General features: G+C 40.9%; 1 protein-coding gene across 3 annotated transcripts in view; it reads left to right on the top strand.

Moving 5' to 3' along the window:
* Positions 1-4,155: 4,155 nt before the first annotated feature.
* The window catches only part of RBM25 (RNA binding motif protein 25), a 34,326-nt gene continuing 21,436 nt past the window's right edge, over positions 4,156-17,045 (top strand). For 2 of the 3 annotated variants that reach the window (XM_055717375.1, XM_055717374.1), the window contains exons 1-4: positions 4,156-4,342; positions 11,480-11,600; positions 15,357-15,406; positions 16,832-17,002. In XM_055717375.1, the coding sequence (XP_055573350.1) occupies positions 11,495-11,600; positions 15,357-15,406; positions 16,832-17,002 (327 nt within the window). In that variant the 5' untranslated portion in view covers positions 4,156-4,342; positions 11,480-11,494. Of the gene's footprint in view, positions 4,343-4,773; positions 4,793-11,479; positions 11,601-15,356; positions 15,407-16,831; positions 17,003-17,045 lie in introns of those variants that run through there. The other variant, XM_005441120.4, reaches the window with a different exon arrangement.

Below are 17,045 nucleotides of genomic sequence, written 5' to 3'. Positions count from 1 at the left end.
GGCCCTGTCAGAATTCAAGTGTATTGCTGAAGTACTTCTATTCTACTAGATTCTACTATATATACTTGTGTAACTAGGCATGTACATGGTTTATCTATTTCTCTTCTACACAATTCATTGGTGATGAGTAACTGAAGGCTGGCACAGTAACTCTTCCGTGTTCTCTTTCATACTGTTACGATAATGTATTTTCACTCAGTATTTTGCAGAAAAGATTAATCAAAAAGATTAACTTAAATGGAATGATATCTATAGGAATAAACTTTTGCTGAATCAAGTTTTTTGAGAGTGAAGAAATTGTGGATAGTGTATATATGTAATACATATGAGGTAGAAACTTTTAAATCTCACAGTGCTAATCATGGGGAGCCAAGGAATCAAATCAATGAGTTTGGCATCTAAGGGATCCTCCTCTAAGTGGCAGTATTTAGACTGGTAATGTGATAGAGGGAGGGAGTAAAGGGTATGAGGAAGAAAAGACAAAATGTAATTAATCATTTTATAGTGTTGAAAAAAGTAGACTTGAAGGCTACTTTTATTTAAAATACTACAAAAAGTACAAAGTTGTGCTAGTTATTACTTTCTGCATAAAGCCTAAAATTTCACCGCCCACTGCTTCCTACTTCTCTCTCTTGGAAAAAGTGCAGCAATATTCCTTCTGGAATAGGAAGTGTAGATTTAATTTCTCTTTTAAATGCCCTGCCTATAACTGTAACTTTGGTTTTGTTAGATGTCAAAAATCAAGTGCAGCTGCTCCTTGAAAACAAGTTTTACTGATTTCCATGGGAGTAACATAGCATAAGCTAAAGAGAAACCGACACTGGATAGAGAAAATGGGCAGTAAGGATCCAGGATCCAGTGATTAGTCACAGTTTTATATTGTACTCCTTCACTGCTGCAGTGGATCCTTCTTACCCAGTGATTCTGGAGTTGTCCAGTAGAATTCTGTTCCACCCATGAAACACTTAATATGTTGCATAGTCTAGAAACAATCTGACCCCTGTACCCTGAGTTGCTGCCTAGCATGTTTGGAATGATTTCTCACGCTTGAAATGCAAAACAATCTGCAGATGTAAAAAGCACCTCTTAATTTTGGCCTTAGTATTAAAAGCCTTGTACTGCACTCTTTTTGATTGGCTTGAGCGTGAAACTCTGGAGTCCGCAGTGAAGAACTGAATGAACTGTGATCAGTATCTGGAAAAGGATCTCAGCTTCACAACTGAAGGGTGAAATGATAACATGGATAGGTTTAGGGTAGGTAATTCTAAAATTCAGTAGCAGAAGGAGTAAAGACGTGGAAGTAGCTATTTTTTCTGGATATTTCTGAAGCTATTCTTCCTTGATTAAGAATACTGGAGGCTAGATTTCATTATTTGTACCAGGAGAGTAAATGCAAAAGCATCTATTTCTTTAGCTAAACAAAATACATGAACGTCTGAATTAAGAAAGCCTTTGCACATGTTTCCTGTAAATAAAAGCTTGTTACAGAAGTGCAAGTGAGTTTGTATTTAACATTTATTTTTCAAGCAGGTAACAGTTTCAATTTGAGACAACAGCATAGAAACAGGAAACTCGGAAGATTCTTTTTGTGCCCTTTGTCTTTTCCTTGTTTTTTCTGCAAGCTGCAAAATGAGTACCATTTTTGTTTACCTAGGTATGTTTATAAATTATTTGAAATATTAACAGTAATCAGTACTGCAGTTACTAAATTTGCATTAGTTGAAGGGAGATATGCAGGCTGCATGAAACGAGTTAATTAATTCTAATTCATAGAAAGTAAAAATGCTGTTTGTGGTGGGGGAAGGAATTGCATTCAATCTGGAAGTATTTCCTAAATCTGCTACTGCTATAATATTTACCCTTGCACATCATCTTGTAAAGCAAAGTGATGAACAGCACCTTAGTTCCAGCTCAGTTGTTGACTGTTCCGTAGCATGTGTGACATCAGTCAGATAGATTTAACCTGCTTTGTACTGAAGAAGTCAATAGTGCCTGCTTTGAATGTTTCCCTTGCCATTACAGGTGCAGGGGATTGTTTGCCATTAGACTCTTGGCTTTTGAGCACTTCTCCTTAAATGGTGTATATAAACAGTGGAAAATATAGAGTTAGTTAGATTCCCCTCCCCCCCATCTGATCCAAAATGTTTTAAACAGCTTTTAGCACATATGCCTGTGTTGTGGTCTACCTCATAACGATCTTTAAGACCTCCTTCCTTCCACTCACGGTCACTTCTTTCTGTTTGCAATTGTTTGCCATCATTGTGGTAACTACAGCAATTACTGTCTTGCGTGTAATGTTGGGGGAAATTGTACATTTAAAATTATCTTTTAATGTAGTCTAAATGCTGGAAGTAGGCCAAGGAAACTACCAGTTTTAGACGACAGCTAGGCCCAAGTGCTTTATAGCACAGTGATATCTTTGAGCTGAGCATATGGCTGCCTAAGATACTGGTGTTTGTTCTTTTTGCTCTGTGTTTTGGTTTTGGCTGGGATAGAGTTAACTTTCTTCTTAGCTGGTGCAGTACTGTGTTTTAGATTTGGTGTGAAAATAATATTGATAATGTACCATGTTTTTAGCTGTTGCTAAGTAATGTTTATACTGAGTCGAGGACCTTTCAGTTTCTCAGGCCCTGCCAGCCAGAAGGCTGGAGAGGCACAAGAAATTGGTAGGGGCCACAGCCAGGACAGCTGACCCGAACGAGCCAAAGGGATATTCCATACCATAGAATGTCTCACTCAGCACATAAAGCTGGGGGAAGAAGGAAGGGGGAGATGTTCAGGGTTATGGCGTTTGTCTTCCCAAGTATCTATTACATGTGATGGAGCCCAGCTTTCCTGGAGATGGCTGAACACCTGCCTGCTGATGATAAGTGGTGAAGGAATTCCTTGGTTTGCTTTGCTTGTGTGTGTGGCTTTTGCTTTACCTAACAAACTGTCTTTATCTCAACCCACAAGTTTTCTCACTTTTACTCTTCCAATTGTCTCCTCCATCCCAACGTGGGGGGCGTGAATGAGCTTGTGTGCAGTGCTTAATTGCTGGCTGGGGTTAAACCAGAAGAGTCTGTAAGTCCTTAGTCTTTTCAGCAAAGATACAGCCTTCCAAGAAAGCCAACCATATCCTGGGCTGCATCAAAAGAAGCATGACCAGCAGGTTGAGGGAGGTGGTTGTGCCCCTCTACCCTGTGCTGGTGAGACCCCACCTGCATCCTCAGGTTCTCTCCTCATCTCAGGTGAGTTCTAGGGTCCTCAGCACAGGAAAGACATGGACTTGTTGGAGTGGGTCCAGAGGAGGGCCACAAAAATGATCGGAGGACCCTATGATGAAAGGCTGAGTTGGGGTTGTTCAAGCTGGAGAAGGCTCCAGGGAGACCTTATTGCTGCCTTCCAGTACATAAAGGGGGGCTCTAAGATGGGGTCAAACTTTTTTAGCAGGACCTGTTGCAATAGGACGGGGGTAATGGTTTTGAACTAAAGGAGGGTCGATTCAGACTAGGTATGAGAAAGGAATCTTTTTACAATGAGGGCTGTGAAACACTGGAACAGAGAGGTGGCAGATGCCCCATCCCTGGAAAGATTAAAGATCAGGTTGTACGCAGCTCTGCGAAACCTGATGTAGTTGAAGATGTCGCTGCTGCAGTAGGGGGGTTGGATCAGGTGACCTTTAAGGGTTCCTTCCAACACAAGCCATTCTATGCCTCTCTATCTTTACATCTACTGACAGTAACACTGCTTTTCAGGCCCTTAAAATTTGATAAACTAAGCTAAAACAGGTGTTTACCCCTTACTAATAGCCCCCGCGGGAAGTGCTGAGGGGCACTCGGCAGCGGCCAGGAGAGGGGCCGGTGCTAGCCCACACCGGGAGGCTGTCTAGGGCCCTCAGCCGCCCGCGCCGTTGCCGCCAGGAGCCCCGAGCAACGGTTTTAACCTCAAGATGGCGAAGCCCCGGGCTGCGTGGAGGCGCCGCCCGGCCGCCCGCCCCCAGCACAGGTGGCGGCAGCACGGCCGCCTCTCCTCTCGCTCTCTGCCCTTCTAGCCGCCGCCGCTCTATGGTTGGGCGGGTTATTGTCTGCGCGCGGAGCGGGAGGGCGCTCTGGCACTGCCACCTCTATCGTCGTGCGGCGCGGTGCACGTCGGGCTGCTGACGGAAGGGGCGGCTCACATGACCCCGCGCAGCGCGGTGGCGGCGGCTCGGCGCGGTGTGTTCGCGGCCTAGTGGCGCCCCGGGGCCTCCCAGCCGGGCCTCAGGCGGCCGAGCGGCGTCCTCCCACGCCATCCCCGGCCCGCGCGGCTCGGAGGGGCCGCGGCGGCGCTCCGGACGCGGCTCCTGCTCCGCAGCGAAGGGGTGAGAAGCGAGGGGCTGCGGCGGGATGAGAGGGGGAGGCAGCGCGGCGGTGTTTGCTGAGAGGAGGCGCGGCTGGGGCTGGGCCGAGGCCTTTCTGCCGCGCCCCCGCACCCTGGCCCGTGGCAGGCCGCGGCCGACGCCTCGGACGGGAAGCGGCGTGGGCCTAGCGGCGGGGCGGAACGGGAGAGCGGCCTCGGGGAGGTGCTAGCGGGAGAGTGGCGGCGGCGGCGGCGGGAGCCTTTCGCTTCCTCTCCCGCCCAGGTGGCGTGGGAGTCGTTTCTGCCTGCCGTGGGTGCGGCGCGGAGCCGGCCCGGCCGAGGGCCAGGGGAGCCCATCGTGCGGTTGGGGCGAGGCCCTGCGCCCCCGGCGGGGAGCGGACGAGCCCGCGGCGGAGCTTTGCCAGCGCCCGAAGTTGCTTCCCGGCCTGGACCGGGCCGCCTCCGACTGTGGGTAGGGTTTTAGCTTGCGATACCGGGGAGTCGGGTCATGAGAGGAAACGTTTTCCGGCGCTATCGCGGCAGGGAAGTTGATGTCCGTAACGTGGACGGGAGTAGTCATCTTGAAACACGTGTTAACAGCTTGTGCATAAAAGAATCGGACTGATTCATTAATCAGTAGAGCTGTGATGTGTATATTGGCACGTTTTTCGTATGATGTCTTTTTCCATTATAGAAAAAGACTCTTGTTAGCCTGAAGGAAAAAAGGGGTTTTTGTTTAAATAAGGGGTACATCCCAAACACATCTAACTTTCGTGTGTGTGTGTGTGTAGTAGGTCTTACATGGGCTTACAGGATGTAACATCTTAAAGTTGTATAGTTCTCAGTCTATTCAGATGAAAACGCATGCATGTGGAGTTTTAGTAATTTTTTGTGGGGCAGGAAAGCATTACTTCAGGTGTTGCGTCAGCATTTATGAAAGATGGTCCAGAACAAATTTGAAGGAAGAACAGGTCAGTTTCTTACTTTCCCTGTAAAAGAGTGGTATTGTACATAGTGCCTCGCCTTTCTCTGCTTCTGTTTTTCAAGTGCCCATAAATGCTTTAATGCTGGAAAAGGTGAATAGCAAAGTTAGAGTGGAGAGTCACTTATTTGACTGACTAGTGTTTTATATAGGTGCAGAAGCACAGAATTAGGAGCTAAATCAAATACTTTAACGTTCTGGTGACATGCCTAATGTAGCCCTAGTTAAAAGGCTTTCAGATTGAGGCTTTACTTTGATTAAGGGTGTTGCTTGTGGAGTTGTTTTGTAATAATAATTTGGGATGCAACTACTCCCAGGCAGTCAGTGAACACTTTATAGATCACCTCTGAAAAGCAGGCTAGAGCAAATGCTAGTTTTGTTTGTTCAGAAATAAATACAGTTAAAAAATCTGTAATCTGTTTTATCTCTCTGCATGTTGGTTGTATTTGATATTGATGCCTTGGTTTGCTTGCATATAGTGTTGAAAAAACCATGGGGCTCTCTGAGAAAGTGAACATTTTCACTGAGGGTATCAGTTGGCTTGAAATAAAATACTTTTCTTTTGGGGACTTATTATTTTTTTTGTTGGAAGCAATAATATAAACAGATCTCCAATGGGTGACAAATGAGGAGGTTATTTATTTTTATAACTGAACAGCTTAAAAATCATACATCATGTAGAGCCTTATGTAAAAGCCACATAGATAGTACTGACTTTAGTAGGTTGGTTGAATGCATATGTTTTCTCCAGTTGCTTCTGAAAATGCTTCTGTTGCTTAGCTGCACACATCATATGACATAATATGTATAAAATACTTTGTCATAAATTAGATGAAAATATTATTAGCGCTTTGTTGCTGCCTAGGTATTGACATTAGAATCAAATGCCAAAACATTGTACAATTCTTAATAGGAGTCACTCTAATTCTTTAAAAACATTTTTGTGTGAAAGCTTTTCTATAGGGACATTTCATCAAACATAACAACATGGACATACAATCAAGTGTCTTGGCATAATGTCTCTTTAACCAGAATGTTACTAAGTAACATAGTATTACACACTTACCATAGGTGTGGATTTTGTCACATACTCTTGTAATAATCTAAATGTTAAGATTTTAATCAAAGCTGGATTGTAGTTCATTTATTCCAAATAAGTTTTGTGTTTACTGCTCCTTTATTTGAGAGACTAGCTTGTACAGCTATTTTGCGCAACTTACTCCAGACTAAGTGTACAGATTTTTTTGTGGTCCAGAAGGATTGTATTGGGAAAATGTTGAAGAGAAGTTAAAATCAGACAAAATGAAATCAAGCTAGATCAGCCATACTGTCACTGCTGTTACGACACTACATGTATGCATATTTAAAACTGGTATAAGTTTGCTTATGCATTAAGACTTCAGGATTTTTACAATTAAAATTAACTTTGTTTAGTATAAATAGTTCAACAGTAAGTATTGTAACTGTTTGTTTCCTGGGGGACTTCGCTGTTTTGAAAATGGTTAAAATGTTTTGTAGGTTTTTAAATAAAAGTTACAATGTGTAAACACAGAGGTATTAAGGAGATTAATCCTGTGGCACTGCTAGAATTATGATAGTGCCCTGAGTAGGTAATATAATTGCCAGTTTAAAATACACTAGTTACCAGTGATTTTTATTAAACTTACATTCTGTTTATGACCTATCTCTTCACCCCTTTATTAAAAAAAATTGAGTCAATAAAAGAAGGGCTTAAAGAATACTATGATTTAAGTGGTTAAAAAAAAAATTACATTAACAGTCCAGCCAGACCAGTCAGTCTCCTGTTGTTGGGACTTCTGGGAGTCGGAGATGATAAAGGAGTGTGGGGCAGTAATGTCTGAATGACGGTGACCCTTGTTTCATAGTAATTCTGACTTCTGTGTGATCTCAGACACTTAGGCCCAGCATGCCTTTAGGCCAGCCCTGTGCACTTGTTTAGTTGTATGTCAGCTCTAGCATGTTGCTGCTGGACAGAGCCCTGTCCCAGCAGGGATATCACTAAATCTGAATTAACAAGTCTCAGTGGATTTCACCAGACCTTAGAGCCATATTCCTGTACTCAGGCCAAGTTTCAGAAGGTTGGTGTAGCTGGTTCTCTCTGGTGCTTGGTTCCGCCAGGACTTATTAACTCAGAGAAGCAGTGTGTGAAAGCAACTGAACTCCTTCTAGGCCAAAGTTGAACCTGGAATATTATAGCTGTGGGTTTTGTAGCACTTGCTTTAGTTAATAGCTCAGGCTGGATTTGAGCTGGATCTGCTTAGGGTAAACTTAGATGTTGCCACCTATGACATAATTAATCTGCACTTAAAAAAATGCTTAAGGCTAATGAAGTGTGCACCTACATTGCTGTGCTAACTTGGATCAGGAGTGTGCTTTTGAAGGAAGTCTCCCGGTCATCCTTACTTGGGAAACTTTTCTTTCACATTGGTTTGCACTATTGCAGTGGATGAACTGGATTCCTTTTGCATGAAAATATATTGAAAAATGCACTCTTACCTGCAAATGGGCGTTCGTTTCAGTGGGGTGGACCTCCCCAAAATGTGTAGTGTGGACATCGGGGTCTCAGCTCCATCTGTTTTAACAGACCTGCCTCTGTTGTACTGCCCTGCTTGCTGGCATGGACGTAGCCTAAATTGACTATGCTTTGACACAAATGCATCATTTTGGGGGCTGAAGATGTCATTATTTCAGTATTTTGAATGATGTCAGGCCAGGTGCTCACTGCTTTTCTTACCCCTGTATCTTCATGACCGCTGTAACACTCATACAAATTAATTTCTTGTTTAAAGAGCTGCTAGTTAAAATGCAGCTATCAAGAATGCTGCTTACATCCAATTTCACTTGAGGTAATACTTTCATAAGTCAACTGAGGTTTTAAAAATATCTCAGGACTGTTTAGTTCCTTACTGAAACTTTTGAATATATCAGGGAAATTTGAAGATCACCATATATGATACTAAGACCACAGTAAATGTATCAGACACTGATCACTGACCTGTATTGGCAGAGTAGTAGGGCAGTCTGCAGAGAAGTTCAAGATACTGGTCTTGGGATTTCTACAAATATATTCCACCTAGACCCAGCTTAGCAGCTTTCAATACGTAACCCTTGGTTTGTAGTTGCTTATAAATTTGATGTCAGAGGCCCCTCTGACTGTTGGAAGAGTATGTATGTTTCTTGTGTTCTCTAGCTGCTGACAGGAAAAATGTGCTATGCAGTTCCCTTCATTGTAGCATCTTGGCTGCTGCAAGGAGCTGGATGCATCTTCCTCCCTTGTCCAAATCTCTTACTTCTCCAGTGAGCAGTTTCAGTGTTGGTATCTGTTGATCCTCACAGTTTTCATAACAAACAGAAACTGTTCTCTTGCCAGTTTCACATTGCTAGTTGCATATAGTAGCGAGAGAGACCAAGGCTTTTTTTAATTCTACTGTTGATCTTCAGTGTCACAGACAGCAGAGGTGCTACCATTGGTTTGTGCAAGAAATAATTCTAGGTGCTTTGAAAATAATGTACAAATGTGGAAAAAAATAAGAACTTCAAGTAAAATGGGTTGGTGAAGCCCTACAGATAATGGTGTGTTTCACATCATCTGACTAGAAGATGGAAAGACAGAGTTGGATCTGTTCTTATGAACTGCCTTGTTCCTTTTATGCAGCAACAATTACCTTGTTGACTACTAAATCTTTACTTTTTAAATAGATTAAAAAAACCCAAACCCCAAACAAAACCCTATATTTGACTGTGTGCATAAAGAACAGTTTCACCTTAGTCCCTAGGGGTTTTTTTGTGTGTGTTTTTTTTGTTTGTGTGTTTTGGGGTGGTTTTTTTTTTTTTTTTTTTTAGCTTCTCCAAAATGGTGTGTCTGATGAAGTGCTTGTTAGAGTGAGAGAAAGGACTGTACCTACAGGCAGCCTGGAAAATTACTTCCCCAATTGTTCTTTCTTGTTTAACAGACTACTCCTTAATGTCTTGTGGACCTCAGGTGGTGTGACACTATTATAGCATATTTAGAACCATCTCAGACCCAGTAGCTTATTGCTGTACCACTGTGCCCCGAAACAGCTTAGAATTTTGTCCAGTTGTCTGTCAGCTTGTAATATAAGGACTGAGAGCCTTAAGGATCTTGATTTTTCTGCCTTTCCTGGGACTGCTGGCTGGAGGGTTTTTTTGGTGAAAAAGTTGCAAATAGTGATACCATGCGGACAAGGGGAGTTTTCTTCCCTTCCATACTATGCAAGTTTCAGATTCTAGAGGAACATTGGCTGATGTACACATAGTCTGAAGAGACCATAAACAATGCTCTTCCAAATAAAATGTTTTGGCAGTACACCTTTGCTGCTCTTTGCCCATCCACTTTGAAAAAGTCAAGAATGACATAAAGAAGTGTGTTCCTAGGCACATGGATTCTAAGTTGGGGAGGGAAAGAGGTTTCATGTTTATTATATTGGATGAAATAATCTTTATTGAACTGTTGGAGGAAGGCTTGTGTTTGCTTTCTTGTTTCTTCTACAATCTTAGACCTTGTGTCACAGGAGTGTTTATCTTTTCTCCTGGTGAGCTGTTGATGAATGTCCTTTGGGGCCAATTAATGAATGCCATCATCACAAACCTCTTGTAATCGATGTAGTTGTAAACATGTCTTTGAGTGAATTATGCTATAGGGTCTTATATGTGTTCTTATACCAGAATAAATAAGTTCTGATGTTCAAAGATATTATCAAATACATTTGGGTTTCCCTTTCATCCTCTCCAGTCCACTATGTACATTTATCTCTCATTGTTGTTTCTTCCGTCTGTGGGAATAAAGTTTTTATATATGATTCTCTTATTATAATTTTTAAGCTCTTTCAAATATATCTACTGTTATGGTAGAGTATTGGTACTGGCTCGTCTAGTATTTAAGACTGTCATTGACTGCTTGCTCTTGTTACGTGTGTGGAAGGCACATCTGTCTCCAGCAGATCTTGTTTCTTGTTTCTTGTGTGTTCAGTGTCAGGAAGCTGGAGAAACCATCTTATAATCTACAGGTCTGTTGTATGTATCAGAATTTTGCTTACCGTAAAACTTTTTGTCAAGGCCTCCTGTTTTGGTTTTGACTTGTGGTTGCCTGCTTGAAAAAACAGTTGCAGTGAAGATAGGGTACTGTTGGCTGTAGAACAGTCTGTACAGTCCGTTGAGAAATGCAAATGTTTGTGCAGACAACTAACTGGACTCTTGTCACTTGTGATGTGGTGTCTTTGTCATTTGTATCCACACAATCCAGTGTGTTTGAAGTTCCTCAGCAGTAATATTTGTGAACTGTTTTGGTATTTTTAGAACTGAGGACCAACCTTTTTTGACAATTTGACCATGTAAGGTTGCAGAGATAATATTGGCAGCAAGAATACATGCCTTGTTAGTTGTGTTAAGAGTAATCTTGAATTTTTTATTATTGAGTCGTGTCTGTTACAGGGTCAGTCATGTGCACGTAATAATAACCATCTGAATAGCGAATGATGTTAAAATAATCTTTACTCGCCATGGTAGTGTATTGACTCTCAGCTCATGGGCTATTGTCTAACTTGAGCTGTAGAAGATGTGTGAACCAGGAGGTTAAAAATAGATCAGAAAAGCCTTTTCGAAGCTTTTAACTGTTTCTGTGATGGAATTTGGGGATCTCCCCAATGTAGTCTTAAAATACAATTCCTGTTGGTGCTGAGCATCGGAGTGTCCCAGTTCTTCCTCTCTTCTTGTTCCACAGTCGTATTGTGTGCAGTCACTTCTTGTACAGGAGAACTACTTGCAGTAGTGAAATGTATTACAAGATTACGTCTGTTCAGGTATTGTAGAGTTAGCTTTATTTCAAAGAAACTGTACAAATGGTTAAATGGTGTTTAATTCACAAACCATTGGTATGAGAAGGCAGATACAGTTTTGGTTTTCACTTCATTCTGAGACGCTTTCCTGGAAGTGCTGCTTTTCATTGTGAAAAAAAGACTTCACTACATTTGTAACATAATGAATAGCTGGGAAAAGATTGTTAGAAAGAAGTTTTACTTTGTAGCTGAACAGCCATATAAAGTTTTAAAATCATTATGGACACTTAACGCTTGCATTGCTTTTGTAATTCATGTTTGAGAACTGAGGTACAAGTTTCCTTTCCTCTCTTTTTGGCAGATTGTGACTGGAAGAATGTCTTTTCCACCTCATTTGAATCGCCCTCCTATGGGAATCCCAACACTTCCCCCTGGGATCCCACCTCCACAATTTCCTGGCTTTCCTCCACCTGTACCTCCTGGTAAGTTATGTTAGTATATGGAAGTGTTGTAGAAATAAATTTCCTTTTATTATTCTGAATTGTATTATTTCCAGAAGTTACTGGCTCTTAATGTATTTTATTAACTGCTTCATGTACATTGCAATTGAGTTTCTAGGGTACCCACAGATCATGCCATGTGAACAAGCTCCTTTTGGTCTACTAAAAGCTGCTTACTTCTGGCCAGAAATCAAACCATTAGAAACAATTCTGGACTTCCTTGGACTTTTTTCAAGACTGAAGCTAGGTGGTGATTTTTGTTAACGTTAGGTGTTTTAAGAGCCACAGTTTTGAACAGCAGACTGATTTTCAATTATTTTCGAATAAGCCATTGTAATAGCCTTTGGAAACACTTGGGTACACAGTATCTGTGGCATGAATATACAGGTGTAACTTTCAGAGGTCCAACTTGTTGCGTCGTTTTTCTCCACTTTTTTTATAAAAAAGTCCCACTGCTGTTCTGCTTCTTACATACTTTACTCCACACATCTTGCAAACTTACTGTTATTTTCCTCATTCCTTCTAATCTTCCCAAAAATAATCCCACCTTTTTTTCTTCATTCTTCTGTAAGATCAGCCTCTGTTTTTTGCATTGAGACTTTAATTCATTGATCTGGAACCACCTTCTTTCTGAACATTGCCAGTATAGATGACAGCAACTGGAGCCAGGAGACTGCAGACTGAGTGACAGAAAGGAATACATCAGAGAATTACTCCTTTAAAATTCATCATGAGGGCTGCAGAAAATAACTCCTGTCTGTAGGGTCTTAAGTTTTGTTGTGTACAAGTGTTTTATAGACAATAAAGGCATTCAAAAACCAGGTGGCTGAACTCAGGAATGGCTTGTGCACACCCATTCATCAAGCTAATCCTTACTTGCATAAGTTTTTGTGAACTTTTTTCCCTGAGATTCATGAGGTGTTTCTTGTTTTCTGCTAAAGGTGGAGTTCTTGATTAAGTAGCATTCTGGCATCAAAATTTTCCAGTTAAATTTTAAAACTATACCTCTTATGTTTACTAGCTTCGGTTTATATATACCACTGTGAAAAGTACCAAATATTTTTTAAAAATAAATTCCTGAAGGGTATTTTGAAATGTCTGATAGAAGTTTTTGCTCTGAACATGTGGTTCTTAACATTTGTGACACACGTTTTGTTCTCTTGTTAAGTTTGATTTATATAAATAGTCTTGTTTCAGTATTAGTAATCCAAACAGTATGTAGAGTGGAAGAGCCTGGTATGAGGTGAGAATTAAATTTTTCTCTCCATGCTAGAAACTGGATTTGCTTACCTGTGCAGATAACATATTTTGACATGTAGAGGATTTGGGTCTCTCATTTCTTTTAGCACAAGTGTGTCAATAGAGTTGAAAATGCACAAAATGCCCCAGTGACTTTATGAAAGTCTACACTGAAGCTTTTCCATACTTAAGATCACAGTTTTAATGGCTTACAATATTACATGTTTAGCTAGCTCTTTGGTCAAGATTTTGTGTTCTAGTTATCTTACTCAGCCTATAATTTTTTGAATTTTCAGTTAGAGCACTTTGCTTGTGTAAGAATGAAGTTGGGAAAAGTGTTTTACTTCGCTTAAAAATATGGCTGTTAAAAATAAGAAGTTGTAGCATTTCCATCTCTGAATGTGGAAGATTTGTTAAGGAGGTGATTCTGATGGCTCTTGTCATCTCTGAAGATTGTTGGATACTGTTAAGATGTAAAAAATTATGATTTGTGTGTAAGAAATGCTGTAGTGGGTCAGATCAGCAGTCCATATAGCCTGATGCATTGTCTGGGCATTGGGAATACAAGATGGTATTTAGGGTGGACATGCACCCCTGCCTGCTCTTCTGAGCCTGTTCCCTCATACAGCTGTAGTGTTAGGGATGTTACAGTATGATCTTTCACTTTTCCTTTTTATCTTTTTCTGGACCTGTCATTCATGAATGTTTTGATATTTTTTGAACCTGCTGTTGCTATCAATCTCCATTGTTGCCTCTTGCACCAAGTTGGAGAAGTTCATTAACCACTGTGTAAAGTGGTACTTTCTTATGTCTGTCTTTAAACTCATTGGCTGCTTACTGTCCCCCTCCTGTGCCAGCTCTGATGTGGGAGTCTGCATTGCATTTTGTGGTTTTTGTACGCCTGTCATGTTCCATGCCTTGCAGACCTCTGTGCCTGAAGAGTCTTGTGTAGAGTGTTTCCTAGTAAAGCAGCTGCTTCAACACGAAGTCATGTAGTTGCTTTTCTCTAAGGCTGCATGTTTTTCTTGGGTTGCAGACCAGGTCTGTAGGCAGTAGTCAAAGGTATAGTTGCACCAGGTTTTTTTATAGCAGCTAAATGATGCCTGTGGTCTTGATCATCACTGTGTTTACTGATGATGCCCAAAATTTCAGTCGCTATTTTTGGCTTCTGCTGAGCATTGGGCTGATAGTTTCAGAGAACTGGCAGTGATATAGAAGTATCTTTACTCAGTTGTAACTTTAAAATCCAAGTTCAACATAATGATAATTGCGGTTATATTAGTTACAGAGCAACACAACCAGAGTCTTTGTCTTGGAGTAGTTCCTCCAGTCTATGAAATGCCATGGTGCATTAAAACTGAGAGCATGGGAGAACAATATACTTTTTGATTCTCTGAGCAGTTTGGAGGGATAGGAGGAAATATGACTTTAATATGGAGGAAGAGGATTGAATAATGGAGAGAATAAATCTTGGAATCAAAGCAAAACCAGAGCGGATAAGGAGAAAGCTAGATAAGATGTCTGAGGAGGAGTGTTATTTCAGGACTAAGCACTGGAGAAAGTCGGGCAACAAGTCTAGGAACAGTAGGTTGCAGAGGTTTGGTTAGGATTTTATGAATATAGCAGTAAGAGGGATGCAGAAGGGAAGGATTGTGTGAAAGACAATTTTTTGTAGAATGAAAAGAGAGAGGTCTGAGATCCCTAGAGGGTATTCTCTGAACAACATTAGATTGACTTCATTGTTGAGTCTCCATGTCTTTACTGTCAAGCAAGTAGTTTTGAAAACTATTCGCTTAATAACTTTAACCTCCTATAGCAGCTGGCATGGAAAGATAAACAGCCTTTATTACAATCAAGTATTGGCCCCCATGATATTACTTACTGGCCAATGAATGTGATAGTGAGAAAGAGGGTACTGTATGGTTTTACCTGACTAAGCATTGTTTTAAATTAAGTTTTAGAGACTACTAATTCAAGTATGTAGCAGGTAGGGAGCTTATGGATTGAGGTTTTCTACGCTGCCTTTATTAAGCTATTCCATAAATAGTAGCACGAAGCCTGGTGGTGCGCTCTATAGGACCTCATCCCTAAGCTGTATGTACAATCAATTGTACTATGAGAATTGAACAAGTCAGGAACGAGATTATCATCTGTAGGACTTCAGCTGCTTTTGCTCTCTGTTTATGGAATTCGCTGCCTTGTTCATCACACAGCTGTGTTCTAGAACAGTACTGTGGCTTGAATGTGATTTGAAAATAGATTTGTTTGTGATGAACAAAGTTGAAATGGTAATATGATAAAAAGTGACGAGGGTGCACGTGGTGTGTTAGTGTACTCGGGCTATGTTTGAATGCTTTAGGAATTACTGGTGATCAGTACTGTGAAATTCTTACTTGACTGAAGTTGCAGTCTGGTTTGGAATTCAGATTTGCAGTCGGTTCATTAGTATTCATCAGTAATCTTAACAGGGTAGACTAATCAACGTCTTGTATTTCTCAGGGACCCCAATGATTCCTGTACCAATGGGCATTATGGCTCCTGCTCCAACTGTAAGTATTACTGTGGGAATAAGATGCTATCACAATAAAATGGGAAGTAAAACTTAGTACATGTCAACAGTATTTTTGTTTTGCTCTATTCCATCAGAATTCATACTATGAAAGGAAATGCTTCACTTTAGATGCAAATACTATATGAATTTCTGGCCTAGACAAAGTTTAAAGTAATGTCTGGAGCAGCTAGCTGCAAAGGTGAAGCAATTACTGTTCTTCCAAGAAGATACACTTCTGTCAAATACAGTGATTTAGGCTTTGTTTTCAAGTCATGCATGGTCTTCCTGTGCAGTACAGTTAGATCAGTTAGATTTCAGGTCTCTTGCTTTTGAGTTTGGCCTAACAAGAGTGCTCTGGAGGCATCATCTTATCCAGGTTTATAAGGCCATCATGCAGCACTGCTGAGTTGGCCAGAAAGTTGTGTGCTGATAACAAGCTTTGCCTTTCCCTGTGTTTCGGGGGAGGGAATAGTTGCATGTAATAAGCATCTATGGAAATGCATATAGAGAAAGGTCTCTTCATCTTACTGATTTCTACTTGGAGGGAAGGTTTATGATTTATAGGGTGGAAAAAAGCGCTCCTTAAAATATGAAGGTTACTTCTTGGCTTCCAGATGAATTGCCTTTTTTATGATTTTGCATAAATGAAATCTCCCCAAAATACTGACTTTTTGATGTCTTGTATTATCTCTTACAGGGCGATATGTTCATAGTAATCAGTGTATTTAAGACAAAGATACCAGAACATACACATGACTCAGTTTTCTGATTAAAATAATTTTTATTAGTGACCCTTCTAGAAGGCTGTTTTGAGAAGAGGGACTCCGTGACTATGTACCATTAAATCTTAGGTGGAAGGAGAGAGGTGCAACAGAAAGGAATAGATGATTGCACCTATCTCTGCATGGTTTATTTCACAAATGTTTGCTCCTTAACCTAGAGAGGCTTTGGGTTGTGTATTGATTAAATAAAGCAGTCGTGTTTATTCAGTTTGTGAAAACTGTAAGACCTATCATGTGCCCATTGAAGCCTTTTGAGTCAGTTACTTTTCCATTTGCAGCTTGCCTTTTACACTGTTAGGTAAGGTACTTCAACTTCAGTGTCTCAAGTGTTGCAAATTAGTTATTTGTAGAAGAAATAATACCTAATGTTACTGTATGCTCACCTTGAGATCTTCCGGTAGCCATGTTCAGTTATACCTTTTCTGGCAGAGACAGAAAAAAAGGTAATCCTTTTTGTGTTCTATGAAGTGTTAAAAGGTGAACCACTTCTTGTCTCACTCCATAAGCCTAACTAAGGTTTGGTTGAAAGTTTATTTTTGAAATATATGTGCATCCTCAACTCTTTTTTTGTCTTTTGGATTTAAATATAAAAACCCAAACAACCCAACGCTTTATTTTACACCCTCTCCTCTTCTGTCTAGGTGTTAGTTCCTACCACAGTGTCTATGGTTGGAAAACATTTGGGAGCCAGAAAAGAACATCCTGGCTTAAAGAACAAGGAAAATGATGAAAACAGCGGTCCCACTACCACCGTTTTTGTAGGCAACATTTCCGAGAAGGCTTCAGACATGCTTATACGGCAGCTTCTAGCAGTAAGTACAGTGGAGTGCTTGTCAGATTTCGTCCCTGGCTGAT

This window comes from Falco cherrug, chromosome 7 (genome assembly GCF_023634085.1).
Source record: "Falco cherrug isolate bFalChe1 chromosome 7, bFalChe1.pri, whole genome shotgun sequence".
NCBI classification, from domain to species: Eukaryota; Metazoa; Chordata; class Aves; order Falconiformes; family Falconidae; genus Falco; species Falco cherrug.
The sequence above is the reverse complement of the archived record's forward strand: the minus strand, read 5'-3'. Positions and strand labels throughout refer to the sequence as shown.